Below are 14442 nucleotides of genomic sequence, written 5' to 3' on the forward strand. Positions count from 1 at the left end.
CCAAGTTGGGGGGCGGGGGATCATGGGCTACAGATAATAGTTTGGGTTTTCGATATCGATGTATTTTTTGGGGGGCATGGGACATGCTGCTGCTTTTCGGATGTTTCCCCCCTCCCCCTCGACTACCCCCCCCCCCCCCCCCCCCCCCTCACCTCTCGGCCCACGGCCCACACTCCGTCTGCGGCACCCACTCGACTGAGAGACCATGGGCACAGCGTGCTCGTGCTGCCGCAGCAGGCGACGGGAGCTGCAGCTGAAGTTTGGGGCGATGACGCAGACCGGGGCCCGGGCGGTGAATGAGGACGTGTTCTCGGTGGTAGCGGCTCTGCCACTGCCCGGGAGGTGGCGAGCGGCGAACGGTGCGGGTGGCCTCCGGGTCCGCCCAAGCCTCTTTGCGGTTTACGACGGTCATCGCGGGCCGAGCGCCGCTCGCTTTGCCCGCGGGTACATGCCATCGGTGGTGGCGCGTGCGCTGGCGGCGATGCCGTCGCGGGTCCGCCAAGCGCTGGCTGGCGCCCGCCCGGTCGACGACGACGACGCGGTGGTGCTCGGGGAGGCCATGCGGGACGCGTTTGTCGCTACTGATGGAGCGTGGCTTGCCCACGCCCGTCGGCAGTCACCGCCGCTCTCAGACGGATGTACCGCGTCGGTGGCGCTGGTAGCTCCCGGTGCCATCGTCGCTGCCGCTGTCGGCGACTCGCAGATCCTGCTTGTGACGGTCGATGAAGCCGAGGCTGGAGCCTCGGGCTCGAGCTCCGACTGGGGCTCCTACGATGACGACGTACTGAGCGTCTCGTCGTGGATCTCGATGAGCTCGGGCAATAGACCAATGCAGCCACTACCAGGCTACGGGACTCGAAGCTGGCGAGCGGAGCTGGTTACGCCACAGCACAAGGCACGCGATGTTGGCGAGCGCAAGCGGGTCCTCGCCGCTGGCGCCACAATCAACGGCCCATACATCGGCGCCGAAAGCACCTCGCGGGCCATTGCGGTATCGCGGGCGTTTGGTGACATCGAGCTGAAAATCCCACGCGGTGCGCCGCCGGAGGAGCTCATCATTTCGCCGATTCCGGCAGTGTACACCCGCCCGCTGGACGGGACCGAGGCCATGCTGATTGTCGCGTCCGACGGGGTGTGGGACAAACTTTCGCCGGCCAAGGCGGCGTACCTGGCGGCGGCGTCGCTGTTGCGGGATCCGTCGCTCTCCCAAGCCGCGGCGGAGGTGACCAGCGCAGCGATTGCCGCCGGCTCGTCGGATAATGTGACGGCGGTCGTCGTCGTCTTTGGCAAGCAGAACCACGAGTAGAGGACGTGTGTTATTCGAGAGAAAGAGCGATGCTCCCCTGGCCTACGACTCGAGAAGGAGCGTGACGACGTCATTGATGTCGATAAAGCCGGCCGAGTCGACGGAGATCGACGAGAAGAACTCGTCAACCTCGGACGACGAGAGCTTGAGTCCGGCCTTGAGCAGAAGCATCTCGAGCGCGTCGGCATCGAGCTTGCCGGTCTCCGGCCGAGGGCCAGGTCCGCCACCCACAAGCTCCTCCCGGCCCTGGTTGCGGTCGAGCGTGGCGAGCGCCGCAAAGAGCGAGTCCTTGTTGACAAAGCCCGCCATCCGCGAGTCGATCATCGTCACAAACTTGTTAAAGTCGATCTTGGACGCGCCGTTCGATGCCTCGTCCCACATCTCGGCCAGCTCCGACGAGCCCTTGCGGCATCCAAACGTCGAGCACGCGTTCTTCACGTCCGCCTGCGTCACAAAGCCGTCGTTGTCCTCATCAAGCGCCTTGAACAGCGACTACTCCCACGCGCCGTCTCCCAAGTTGTGAGTCCCTCGCACAAGCCGCAAGCATGCATGCGCCTTCCTCCCTCCCTCCCTCCCTCCCCTCCCTCCCTCCCCCCCCTCGCCTCTGACTTACCTTGTACTCTTGGATGTTGCTCATCGACATAGTGTCCTGTCCGTCTCCCTCGCCCAGGTGTGAGTCTCCCCCTTTGCCCTTTCCCCCTCGTTCCCAACGGCAGGCGAGCCACCGGCGCCGCATGAGCGCAAAAAAAGAAAGCACACTACCCTGGCTACAGACGGCTTGCTCCTCATAGCTACGCCTTGTACAGCCGGAGCAAGCAAGATGACAATGCCATCGATGCCTCCACCCCTCCCTCCACCCACCCACGTTCATCTCCCCCATCCAGCGTTCCATGAAGGAAGCACTGACTCCCCCCCTCCCCCCATGCGGCAACAATGCACCTGTGCAGGCCGAGTGCCAGGCACCTGCGAATTCGCCCGAAATGCCATCACCAGCCATGAGCGACATGGGCTCGGCACGGGGGGGGCAAGAGCGGCACCACCCATACAGAGTTGCGACAACCAGTCCCTTCATTCCCTCTCCACCCCTTCGTTCCCTCGACACTTCTCATATCTCGCTCTCATCTTCCGTTCTCCTGTGCGTACGTCGTTGGTGATGCCGAAAGACGCACGGCGCTTCTTCCGTCCCGACATGGTCTCTGTGCGGTGTTTTCGTGGTCAAGTGGCTGTTGCCGCCAACGAGCTTGCTTTGCCAGAAGTCACCTTTTCCTGTCATGCACGCACCGAGCCACGGGCACGGGGCATGGATCCCGTGGCAAGCCATGAGTAATGGAACAGTCACCACAAAGCTGACGTTGTCAAAGGTACTACATTGACAACATGTTGTGTGTGTCGGTGATTCCTCAGGAATGGACAGGGCTGCTGCAGTGTTGACCTTGGCTGCGGGGGGCGGCGATGGTGACGTTGGTGGGAAGGACGGAGAAGAAGTTCGCTCGGGCGGCCGAGTTTGTGGCCACTGCGGCGACCGAAGGAGCCAACGGCGAGGTATAGACCGCGGTGCTGGACATCATGGATGCTGCAGCGGCGGAAGCATACTTTGATGGCGTGGAGGACCGGACGATCAACCACCTGACCATCACGGCTGAGCCGTCCAACTCGACCGGTTCGAATGGGGGGGGGAGGGTTGTGAGGGCAATACCGGCCGACGAACCCGGCTCGAGATCAAGCTCGTGGCGCAGCTGACAGTGACAGTGGTCTCGTTTGCTGCTGATAAGCTTGCCGAGGGCGGCTTGATCGTCCTCATCTCGGGTGACCTCGTCAAGCGGCCTGGGAAAGGCTAGACGGCTTTAGCTCACAGCTTCCAATCGGGCGCGGCGGGCGACATGGGCCATGCCATCATACTCTTCCTCACCAACACGTACGTCGCCGGCGTAACCATTGATATCGATGATGGCGCTCTCACCCACCCATGATCACCCGATGCCCGAACCCGTGCGGCCGAGAGGCACACCCCGACTCGGCCGTGGTCCAGGAGGCTCGACAGCTGCACAGAGCCACCTGACTCTCTCATCATCGACATGTACGCACACGGTGCCCATGCACCCATGGACCCACTCCATGCCCATGCCCATCCCTACCACCAACCACCGTTCCATGCCATCCCCTTCTCCCACTCCCCCTCCCCACCACTCCCTTCCAAGTCGTCGTCGCACATGCGAGTGAGCGTGCAGAGAGACTCACACAGACGAGGCGAGGGGGGACAGGGCGACAGAGAGCACTCGGCTGGTGGGAGCCAAAGACGCGTACGGAAGGCAGGTTGCTGGCTACGACAGCTCCGAGACGTTTACCGGAGTGAAGAACCATGGGCGTGGGTGCAAGGACATCCTGTTTGCCATCCTCTTTCTGGCGGCGGTCATTGCCTTTATCGCGGTGACGGCCGAGGGCTTCAAGAAGGGCGATCCACACTCGCTCATCTCCAAGTCAGACCAGGTTCCGACGTCAGCATCGGCCAAGCTCCGGGAGCGGGCCAAGCTGCAGTTCTCCAAGGTGGTGGGCCAGATGCGTGACCAGTGGCGGGTCATTCTCGGCTCGGCCGGCCTCGCGGTCTTCCTCGCGCTCGTCTGGGTCCAGCTCCTGCGGTTCTTCACCAAAGTCTTCATCTACCTCACGCTCCTGCTGGGCATCGTGCTCCTCACTGCGCTCTCGATATTTATGCTTTCAGTCGGCAAGGAACGCAACAACAAGTTCCTGATTGTGGCCGGTATCGCCGGCCTCGTCCTCGCCGGCATTGTCTGCCTGGTCGTTGTGGGCCTCCGCAAGAAGATCGCGCTGACGGCGCTGATGATGCGCGAGGCATGCGGCGGGCTGGACCACAACCCGTCGCTCCTGCTCTTTGCCGTCTTCACCATGGTTCTCTTCCTCGGCTTTGCTGCGTACTGGCTCGTCGCCTTTGTCTACCTGTACACGGTGCCAGACGAGTCGATGCAGCACTCGATGTACTTTTGCGTCTTTTGCTTCTTCTGGTTCTCGGGCGTCATGGCTGGTGTGTTTAAGACGACCGTCGCCGGCGGCATGGCGTCGTGGTACTTTAGCCGGACCGTCGGCTCGCAGGATCTCGCATCGGACTCGTTCTCGCCAGCGTTTGCCACCTTTGTCCGGTCGTGGACGCTCTCGCTCGGCTCCATCGCCTTTGGCACCCTTCTCACAGCGGTGGTCAACTTTATCAACTGGCTCCTCACCAAGGCCCGCAAGCACTCGTCGAACAAGTTCATCCGCTGCCTCATCGCCTGCGTCCAGTGCTGCCTCGGCTCGATCGAGCGCCTCATCGAGTTTGTCAACAAGTACGCCTTTGTCTACATTGCCATGTACGGGGAGTCATACTGCCAGGCCACCAAGTCGGTCTACGCCCTGCTCAAAGACCAAGGCATGTCGCTTGTCGCCGTCGACTTTATCTCGGACTTTATCCTCTTTGTCGGCAAGATCGCCGGCACCGCCGCGTCCACCCTCCTTGCCCTCGGCATCCTCCACTCGCGCGGCGACTCGGTCTCGGGCCTCACCATCACCGCCATCATCCTCGTCTCGTACATCTGCTTTGACATTGTCGCCCACATTCTCGGCATGGGGGTCGACTCGGTCTTTACCTGCTACGCCGAGGATCTGGCCCGCAACAAGGCCTCGGGCAACTACATCATGTCGCAGAACGTCCATGTTGAGCTCCAGGCCGTTGCCGACTCGCATGCCGTCAACTCGTAACAAGCACACTCTTCTCCCCCCCCCCTCTGGCCGTCGTTCCTTCCACCGCTGTTCACCACTGGCCACCGACTTGCCCACCGACTACCCGCCCCTCGCCACCACCGCCATCACCACCACCGTCAGCACTCCTCTTCGCCAACCTGCACCACTTGACGGCACACATTTGTACCACCACCACCACCCACCACTACCACAACAGCAGCAAACAATAGCAGCAGCAGCAGCAGCAGCAGCAGCAGTACCCCTCCTTTGTCAAGGTCTTGTTCAGGCAGCGAAAGTAGGCACAGACCGTTGTTCGCCAGTTGACAACCATGGCGAGGAGAACATCATCCAAGGGCAAGAGCAAGGACAAGGACAAGGGCAAGGACAAGGGCAAGGGCAAGGGCAAGGGCAAGGGCAAGGGCAAGGGAAAGAGCAGGAGTAGGGGCAAGGGAAGCAAGAGCTCCCGCTCTCGTCGCTCAAAGTCACCGCCGGAGCGGACCCAGCTGACCGAGTTCACCACCAAAGGCAAGAGCAAGAGCAAGAGCAAGAGCAAGAGCAAGAGCAAGAGCAAGAGCAAGGGCAAGGGCAGAGGTAATGGATCGGGATCAGACTCAGGATCGGTCTCGGGTGGAAATCGGGCATGGCGAGTCCCGTCGGACGAGCTGTCGTCGTCGTTTGACGAGTACGATGCCGACTACTTTCGTGTCGGCACGACCAAGCTCGGACGCAAGCTGAAGCGGGCGGCGATGCTGCGGGAGCAAGGCGATTTTAAGGGATCTCTGAAGGCACTGAAGCAGATCTCGCGGCGGTTCCCGGAAGAGTCGCAGGTGTGGGACGAGCTCGGGCTGACGTACATGGCTATGAGCGAGTTCTCCAAGGCCTACGACGCCTTTACCGCCGCCATCGAGCACCACCCCTCGTTCCTCATTTACGGCCATCGCGCGTTGTGCGAGGTCCGCCTCGGCCAGTACACGCCTGCGCTCCACGACTACGACACCGCCATCGATCTGGTGTGCGACGACTCGCGGGCGACCAACGATATCTTCAACGAGCTCAAGCACGGCCGCAAGCTCGCCGCCAAGCTCGCCCGCCAAGAGTGGTCCGCCTCGGAATCGCTCACGGCCTCGGGCTCAGGATCCTCATCATCTTCGTACTCGTAAATTCTCCCCAGCCGAAAAGCCATGTCACCATGGGCCACCCAACGAGTGCCGTTTCCCAGGTGTGCTGCGTTCTGTCCCGCCACCCCGCCCTCCCCACTCACCCCTCGCCACCTAACCACCTCACCACCTCACCACCTCCCCCCTCCCCCCCCTCCATTCCCAACTCCGGTGGTCCCCCCTCCCCTTCTTCCTTGGCTACCCCCACGTCGCCCTCCCCTGGGTGTGCTCCCTCCCCCCCCCCCCACCTTTGCCATGTCCTCGGTCTCAGCAACACGCTCCGCCACGCCTTCGTCAATTTCGTCGTCGTCGTCGGCGGCTCCGGACCGAGGCTCCGGGCAGATGTCTCTCCCACGCGCTGGTGCGTCGTCGCGCCCGCTGTGGGCGGTAGAGGGCCGACAGCCGACAGGCAGGCATCTTCGATGCCCAGCTGCGGCTGAGGCTGAGGCTGCGGCTACGGCTGGTACGCCCTCGGCCACCTCCCAGGCAGACTCGGCCGCTTCGCCCTCGCTCTCGGTCTCGGTCTCGGTCTCGGACGTGCTGGCGTACTCGCTCTCGCTCGACTCGTCCACCATCGAGGACAAGCAGCTGTATTCGTACTCGTCGGCGTCGTCGTCGGTTAGCCCGTCTTCTGCCTCGTCGGCGGCGTCCTCGGGCTCGTCGGCGTCGTCGTCGGTCTCGGCGGCGGCAGCGGTGGCTGGCGCGGCATCCCGCTCCCGCTCGCGGGGTCAAGGTGCGGGCGCAAATTTGCAGGCGCGTACGCGACGCAAGCACAAGAAGAAGAAACGGCGGCGGAGCAAGGTGCTCGACGCCCCCGGCCCATCGGGCATCGATGAGGCGCCTGCGTCCAGCGGGCGACGCAAGAAGAAGAAGAAGCGCAAGCGGCGGACCGACGATGCCGCACCGACGCCACCGTTTGCTACCCCACTGGCTTCACCGCGCCACGAGGCATTTGCAACACCGATGTCAACGCTGGCGTTCAAGACGCCGCTCCCACGCGTCTCGCTCAAGACCAATGCCGACGGCTCGCCACGGCCAACCCGTGGCTCGTGGCCGGTCTTTACTGCCGCCGAGGTTGCGCTCAACTCGACGGCAACGTCGTGCTGGCTCTCGGCCAATGGCAATGTCTACGACGTGACGCACTTTCTCGACGACCACCCCGCAGGCCCTCAGTGTATCTTGGGCCGGGCGGGCGGCGACGCAACAAGGGACTTTGAATTCCACCTGTCCAAGGGCAAGGCCATGTGGAAGCGGTTCCAGATCGGCGTGCTCGACACAAAGTCTGCCGGTTGCAGCATAATGTAAAGCAGCCCGAATCCAGCCCGCCATCGCCAGCTGCTGTGGCGAGAGCAGAGAAGCCCGGGCCCGGGAGGCAACGGCCGGCGGCCCAATCAAGCGGTCGACGGCGCGGCGGCATCAGCATCATCGTTGTCGTCACCCCAGTCCGGATCGTCGGCAGGTACCGCGCTAGCGCCGGCTTTAGCCTTCTTCCCGGCGATGGAGGGACCTTCCGGAAGTGAGGCGGCGTTGTCGCGGAGCCAGATGCCAAGACGGCGAACGACCTCAACGACGTAGTCCTTTGCGTTGCCGTCGGTCACCATGGATTGGGTCTCCTCCAGCGAGTTCCACGTCCGCTCGCGAGCCTTGCGCTCCTCCCACTTCTTCTTCTTCAGCTGGTTGGTGGTGAGGAGGACAAAGAACTCGATCTCGGCATCCTTCTTCGCAAAGTAGACTGATCCCAACGAGTCGATGATCTCGCCCTCGACGCCAGCCTCCTCGCGGGTCTCCCGAACCGCAGCCTCCTCCGCTGTCTCTCCCGCCTCCACCGTGCCCTTGGGCAGGACCCAGTTCTTGCCCGACTTGCTCGATGAGACCAGCATGACCTTGACATTGCCCTTCTTGGTCACCTTGATCGGCACACACCCAGACTTGGCCTTGCGCAGAGACATGCTTGCGTACTTTCTACTTGAGTATACTTGCGTTGCGCAGTGAGTAGAGAAGTCTGCTCGCTTTCACACCCGCCCCCTTCCCGTCCTGCCGTCTTATTGCCTCGAGTCATGGCATCCTTCCCGCCCGCTGCCGACATGATGAGCCGAAGCGGGTCGGTTTCCGGCGGCGACTGACCGCGGTTCAGATGCCGCCCCTGCCCCTCCCGCCTGATTTGTGCTAGTCCTTGCGGGCGTGGGCATCAAGCTGAACCCAGATGACCATTACTTGTTGCTAGACCACGTACAAGGGTGGTGGGAGTGGGGGTCAATCGATCGCTTATAGATCGGTCCAGGTCACATGGCTTCACATGGCCTGTCATCAGACCTGATCAGATCAAACCAGATCGGACCAGACCAGATCAGTTCAGATCAGACCGCCCACCCACCACCACCATCGCCCTAGCCCCGCTGGCAGGGGCAGGGGCAAGGCCACACCTCACTCCCCCCCAACCCCCCCCCCCTCTCAAGTAACCACCCGCCATGAAGAAGGTCATTGCCCTCGTGTCGGGCGGCAAGGACTCGTGCTACTCGATGATGGAGGTGGTGGCGCAGGGTCACGAGCTGGTGGCCATTGCCAACCTGCACCCTGTGGACGAGGAGACGGACGAGCTGGACTCGTACATGTACCAGACGGTGGGCCACTCGCTGATCGCGGCGTATGCAGATGCGCTTGATGTGCCGCTCTTTCGTCGCGGCATTGCGGGCTCGTCGGCAAACAAGGACAAGGTGTACAGACCGACCGAGGGCGACGAGGTCGAGGATCTCCGTGCGCTGCTGCTCGAGGTCAAGGCTGCTGTGCCCGAGGCCGATGCCATCGCTTCGGGCGCCATTCTCTCCGACTACCAGCGAACCCGGGTGGAGCATGTTGCGTCGTCGCTCGGACTTGCCTCGTTTGCCTACCTCTGGCATCGTTCGCAGGACCTCTTGCTCGACGCCATGATCGAGTCCGGCATAGACGCCATCCTCGTCAAAATCGCCGCCATGGGCCTCGCCGTCGACCGCCACCTCGGTGCGCACCTTGCCGACATCCGCGACCACCTGTTCTCGCTCAACGCCAAGTACACGTCGCACATCTGCGGCGAGGGCGGCGAGTACGAGACGCTCACCCTTGACGCCCCGCTCTTCACCTCGCGCATCGTGCTGACCGAGACCACCACCGTCGTAGTCGACGAGTCGATGTTTGCACCCGTCGCGCACCTGACTGTCAACGGCTTTACCCTCGAGGCGAAGGATCCCGCAGTCAGGGCGGAGCAGCTTGCGCAGATGCGGGGCGTCCTGGCGGCTTCGGCTGCCGCCGAGATCGAGGCCCGCAATGCGCGGCGTGCCTTGCCCGGGCTTGCCGCCGCCGCCACCGACACGCCACTCGCGGTCCCGGCCATGGTCGGCTATAGCCAGGCCGGGCAAGGTGGCGCGCCGCCGGCCCAGCTGCGGGTCACCGCACTCGCGCCCGAGACGCGGCTGGTGGCGCTGCAGGCGTGGAGCGCGCCGGCAGCGTCACTCGAGGACGAGGTGGCGGCGGTCATGGGAGCACTCGCTGACGGACTGGCGTCAGTTGGCGCGAGTTGGAGCGATGTTGCGTTTACTTCGATCTTCACCCAGGACCTTAGCCAGTTTGGTGCTATCAACGCGGCGTACGGCCCGTACTTTGGGGTCAATCCGCCTGCGCGGGCGACGCTCCAGCTGCCGCTCGCCGGTGATGCTCGGCTCAAGATCGAGATGTGGGCAGCGGTCAACTCGTGCACGCCAGCCACGCTCCACGTCCAGTCGATCTCGCACTGGGCGCCAGCCAACATCGGCCCGTACTCGCAGGTCAAGGACGTCGACGGCGTGCTGCTCATGGCCGGGCAGATCGGAATGGACCCCGCGTCGATGGTCATTCCGCAACCGGCCTCGGCGGCGGGGGAGGCTGTCCAGATTGTCGCCAACATTGATGCCGTGCTCGAGGTGATGGCTTCCGGGCCAGCCGGCGTCGCTTCGGCGCTGGTTTGGGCCAACAGCCTCGACGACGCTGCCAACGTGTACATGCCTGCGTGGCGGGCGTACCTTGCCGACGCGGTCACGGGCATGGCGGTGCTCGCGCACTCGCCGTTCCTCCCGCGGTCGGCACTTCTCGAGGTCCAGGTCCTGGCTGTCACGACAGCACTCGACGACGACCTCTCGCCGGTCACGACGGGGAGTGCGGACGGCGTCGCGCCGGGCGTCAGCCTCACCACCGCCACGCGATCGTGGAGTACGAGTGCCGGCTCGCCTGCCTCGCTCCTGCTTGCCAACGTGTACGCTACAGACGGAAGCTGCGAGCGCGACGCTGACGCCGCTGTGACCGCACTCGCCGCGGGCCTGGTCGCTGCCACCGAGCGCGCCGCTGTGCCGCCGTCGCTGGTCCGGGTCTACCTCCCCACAGCACTCGACGCCAGCGCAGTCCAGGCCGCGCTCGACACCGTGGCAGTCTGCCCCGTCTCGGTCCTGCCTGTCGAGGGCGCGGTGGCGGTGACGTTCGACGCCGACTCTTCGCTGGCAAGTGTGCCCGACGCCGGATCCATCATGGCGGTGCTCGAGCTGTCTTCGCTTCCGTAGCAAGCAGGTAAAGCACAGCAAGCAGGCTACGATGACGACGATGACGATTCATCAATGACAAACGCGACGCGCGAGGCACGGCGGGCCTCGGCCTTCTTGGCGCGTTCCTCGCGACGTCGCTGGCGGTCAAGCTCCTTGGAGGCGACGGCGCCGATCTCCGGCGACTTGCCGCCCGAGTCGCGAGCACGGGCATCGGCGGCGGCCTTGCGAGCCTTCGTCCGCTCGATGTCGGCAAGAATCCTGTTGCGCTTGCGAACAATGCGGGACTCACGAGTGCGGCGGGTGAGGACTACCTCGTAGACGATAAAAAGGATGGAGACCCAATTGGCGACGGCGGCCGCGACAATGAGGAAGAACGAGTACGAAAAGCGGCCATAGCCGTTGTCTGGGTCGATGATGGTCGCCTCCTTGTTGTACTGCTCCACGGCCTCGTTGAACTCGGCGTAGTACACCAGGTTTGCGACAACAAGGATGGTGGCTGCCACAGCGAGGAGAACGCACCCGGCGTACCACTCGCGGTCGCCCGACTCGGAGCCGAGCATGTCGCAGCACCGGCGGTAGGCCGGCCACAGCAGGTAGAGGAAGCAGCAGATGGCGCAGATCTCGATCAATATGGCGACAAACAAGAGGACAAAGACCTTGACCGAGTCGACTCGCACCTCACCCTCGGTCTCGCGGCACTTGTCCGACACCACGGCGCCCTCGGCCCGGACGCGCGAGCAAATGGTAAAGAGGCCGACATCGACCTTGATCTCGTTGGTGTTGACCTCTCCACGGACAGTGATCCACCCCAAAGTCGCCATAGCCACCACAGTCATGACCACCACCACCACTGAAATAAGGCACGGTGTCCACACCAAAAACACAGGCCGGTCTTTCTCCTGCACTCGCTCCCCGTCCGTAGAGTCGTCGCGCCCACCCCGCCCGTGTCCCACCCCGCCCCCGCCGCGCCACCCCGCCCATACGCCAGACGTGAGTCAGCCGTTGCCCCCCCCCTCTACTCCCGCCTCCCCCTCTCTATCGCCTTCCTCCCCTCCGTACCGCCACAAACAGCTCCTGTGCGTCCTCGTCCACCAGCTCGAACCGTGAGGCAGCCGGACGGGGCACCAGTGCCTCGGAGACCAGCACGTTGAGGTGCTCCGAGAGCGAGTCTGGCTGCGACGGCTGCGACGGCTGCGACGATGAAGACGACGAGCATGCCGACGACGAGTATGACGAGTATGACATGGTCGAGTCCAGTGGCGAGCAGTGTCTCCCACTCCCACTGCGGAGGTGCTGACCCGGATACTAGCTCGCCAGACTGACGTCGTGTCGGACAGAAGCACATTGACCGGAGCGCATTTTTCTTCATCGCGCCTCTCGACACGATGGTTGATGCAGCAACAATGGCTGCATCTGACTGTGTCACTACTCAACAGATCGACTCTGTCTTGACCTTGGCATACAGGGATTGGACTCTGGGGCTCTCTAGCTGGACAGCCGAGCCCGGAGCGGACTCTTCTGTCCATCGGCCATGTCTTGGGTGGTTTTCGACAGAGAGGGCCAACCATGGTCTCGAGAGTGATCGGCGATACTCGCCCCTCACACAGCGCGTGCGGGGGAAAGGGGGAAGGGGGGAGGGGAGGGGGGGGGTCATTACAGCGGCTGTACTTGTTTCTTGCAAGACAAAGGAAAGGGGATGATAGCCGTAGTTGCGGAGCCGAAGCGGCGAATGGAGACTCAGTTGACCGGCAACGAGTGAGTGCGGAAATGGGTGACGGCGGGAGACGGACAAAGGTGGGACGGGAGGGGGGAGAGCGGAAGGGGCACCTGACGCCACTCATTGCTCTTGGCTTATGTCATTCTTCACAAAGTCGCCTGTGCAGGTACTTGTGGACAAAGCCACTGGAGAGCTTCTCATCGGACCAGACGCAGCACTCAATCTGGAGATTGCAGAGCTTGTCAACACCTCTCCTAATGCGTACGCGAGGAGGGTGGGAGGGGGGGGGGGGGGTGGGACGGGGGCGGCAGTACTTATGTGTGGTTATGGTGAGAGGGGGATAGGGCCAAGGATGCGGTGAAGCAAGTGAAGAAGAGGATGAAGAACAAGAACCCTAAGGTCTCGCTCCTGGCGCTCAATGTGCTGCAAGTGCTGATGCGGGAGGGCGACCAGCGGCTGTATCATCAGGTGGTGACGCAGAAGATCCTGGGCGAGTTTGAGAAGATGATCGCAAAGTCAGATGCCAACGATCGGGTGGTGACCAAGATCCTTGGGCTGGTTGCCGCCTGGGGTGAGTCGTTTAAGGACATGGAGACGTTCTACATGTTTACCCAGCTGCAAGCCAAGTTTGCCCGCATGGGCCTCCCGTTTCCGCCGCGCGAGCCGGATGCGGTGTTCCAGCCACGAATCTCGCACGCCGCCACTGCAGCTAGCGGAGCGCACCGATCTGGCCACGCCCGGACCGGTGACCGGCGGCGGAGCGGCTCGGGCTCGCGGTCGCGATCGCGGTCGCAGGGTGCGGCGGCGCAGCCTGTCGACCCGGCGGTGGCCGCAGTCCAACTCGCCAACGAGCTCGAGATCATCAACAACAACATCATGCTTCTGGCCGAAATCGTGGCCTTTGCCAAGCCTGAGGACGACCTCACGCAGAACGACCTCGGCATGGAGCTATACCGCAATCTCAAGGCCGCACAGCCGCGGCTGAACACGGTCATCTCTCGCACTGCCGACGAGACCAAAATGTTCTCGCTGCTCGGCGTGGCAGACTCGATCAACAGCGTGCTTGACGACTTTGAGCGGGCTCTGACCGGCGAACTTGCGGCGACGACGTCGTCGACGGCGTCGGCAGACTCGGACGACGGCTCGGACGACTCGGCCGCCGCCGCCATCGCCGCTGTTGCCGCCGCCGAGGCCGCCGAGGCCGCCCAGCGTGCCGGCAACACCACGACCGCCCCGCCGCCGTCATCGGCGTCTTCCATTCCGGTCCTGGCGCCGCCACCCGGCTCGCGAGCTGGAGGCTCGCCAGGTGCAACGTCACCGCTCGCACCCGCCGCTGCTGCAGCAGGCTCGCCGGGCGGTTCGCTTCTTGACCTTGGGACGCCTTCTCCGGCAACAGCCGCGTCTCCTCCGCAGGCGGCGGCTACCACAACCGCAGCATCGCTGATGGACGTGTTTGGTGCCAACCCTGCTCCGCCGCCGTCGTCATCCAATCAGACGCCGCTCACCGCGGCGCCGTCGCTCTCATCCGGCGCAGCCGCACCGACCTCGATCGCCGCCGAGTTTGACACCTTGCTCTCGGGCACCGGCTCCACGCCGCGGTCTGGCGCCGCCGCACCTGCAGCCGCGCCTGCACCTGCTGCTGTCGACGAGTTTGACGCCTTCCTCTCCTCACGAGTCGCGTCGTCGCCGCCGGCTACCGCCGCCGCCGGTTCGCCGTCGCTCATCTGATTGGCACTGCGGATCATTACAAGTTTCGGCGTTCCTCACACACCTGACCCAACTGGATACCCCCCCCCCCACCCTCCCCCCCACCCATGGCCCATCCCCACTCTGTAGCTCCACAGCTGACGGTCTCGGTTGTGTGGCAGGATGTTGATGAAGCGCAGCGGCTGCAGCAGAGTGTGGGGCGTGCAGTTGGCGGTGCTCGCCGGAGAGGCCGGAGTGAGCCTCGCGACAGAACAGAGAGCGCTTCTTCGAGCAGGAGTG

General features: G+C 63.6%; 9 protein-coding genes across 9 annotated transcripts; 6 read left to right on the top strand and 3 right to left on the bottom strand.

Moving 5' to 3' along the window:
• Nucleotides 1-205: 205 nt before the first annotated feature.
• Nucleotides 206-1717, top strand: AMSG_04210 (protein phosphatase 2C; the record flags this gene model as incomplete). Its single annotated transcript, XM_013903539.1, has 1 exon — nt 206-1717. One exon carries the CDS (start codon nt 206-208, stop codon nt 1304-1306), a length of 1101 nt encoding a protein of 366 aa, XP_013758993.1. The 3' UTR covers nt 1307-1717.
• Nucleotides 1298-2527, bottom strand: AMSG_04211 (myosin regulatory light chain 2). Its single transcript, XM_013903540.1, has 3 exons — nt 2450-2527; nt 1920-1955; nt 1298-1798 (listed from the first exon to the last, which is right to left on the bottom strand). The coding sequence occupies exons 1-3, from the start codon at nt 2495-2497 to the stop codon at nt 1349-1351; spliced, it is 534 nt and encodes a 177-aa protein (XP_013758994.1). The 5' UTR covers nt 2498-2527; the 3' UTR covers nt 1298-1348.
• Nucleotides 2528-3244: 717 nt separating this feature from the next.
• Nucleotides 3245-5077, top strand: AMSG_04213 (uncharacterized protein). The gene is made up of 2 exons (XM_013903541.1): nt 3245-3383; nt 3568-5077. Coding segments are annotated over exons 1-2 (1491 nt in total). The 5' UTR covers nt 3245-3381; the 3' UTR covers nt 5057-5077.
• Nucleotides 5078-5140: 63 nt separating this feature from the next.
• Nucleotides 5141-6216, top strand: AMSG_04214 (uncharacterized protein). Its single transcript, XM_013903542.1, has one exon. It carries the CDS (start codon nt 5368-5370, stop codon nt 6196-6198), a length of 831 nt encoding a protein of 276 aa, XP_013758996.1. The 5' UTR covers nt 5141-5367; the 3' UTR covers nt 6199-6216.
• Nucleotides 6217-6450: 234 nt separating this feature from the next.
• Nucleotides 6451-7515, top strand: AMSG_04215 (cytochrome b5; the record flags this gene model as incomplete). Its single annotated transcript, XM_013903543.1, has 1 exon — nt 6451-7515. The coding sequence occupies one exon, from the start codon at nt 6451-6453 to the stop codon at nt 7498-7500; it is 1050 nt and encodes a 349-aa protein (XP_013758997.1). The 3' UTR covers nt 7501-7515.
• Nucleotides 7181-8186, bottom strand: AMSG_04216 (nudix hydrolase 21). The gene has a single exon (XM_013903544.1). It carries the CDS (start codon nt 8142-8144, stop codon nt 7587-7589), a length of 558 nt encoding a protein of 185 aa, XP_013758998.1. The 5' UTR covers nt 8145-8186; the 3' UTR covers nt 7181-7586.
• Nucleotides 8187-8663: 477 nt separating this feature from the next.
• Nucleotides 8664-10782, top strand: AMSG_04217 (ATP-binding domain-containing protein 4; the record flags this gene model as incomplete). Its single annotated transcript, XM_013903545.1, has 1 exon — nt 8664-10782. One exon carries the CDS (start codon nt 8664-8666, stop codon nt 10755-10757), a length of 2094 nt encoding a protein of 697 aa, XP_013758999.1. The 3' UTR covers nt 10758-10782.
• Nucleotide 10783: 1 nt separating this feature from the next.
• Nucleotides 10784-11984, bottom strand: AMSG_04218 (uncharacterized protein; the record flags this gene model as incomplete). The annotated part of the gene is made up of 2 exons (XM_013903546.1): nt 10784-11524; nt 11799-11984. 2 exons carry the CDS (start codon nt 11982-11984, stop codon nt 10784-10786), a joined length of 927 nt encoding a protein of 308 aa, XP_013759000.1.
• Nucleotides 11985-12566: 582 nt separating this feature from the next.
• Nucleotides 12567-14184, top strand: AMSG_04219 (uncharacterized protein; the record flags this gene model as incomplete). Its single annotated transcript, XM_013903547.1, has 2 exons — nt 12567-12717; nt 12801-14184. Exons 1-2 carry the CDS (start codon nt 12593-12595, stop codon nt 14182-14184), a joined length of 1509 nt encoding a protein of 502 aa, XP_013759001.1. The 5' UTR covers nt 12567-12592.
• Nucleotides 14185-14442: the final 258 nt, after the last annotated feature.

The sequence above is a fragment of the Thecamonas trahens genome, assembly GCF_000142905.1.
Source record: "Thecamonas trahens ATCC 50062 unplaced genomic scaffold supercont1.17, whole genome shotgun sequence".
NCBI lineage: Eukaryota > Apusomonadida > Apusomonadidae > Thecamonas > Thecamonas trahens.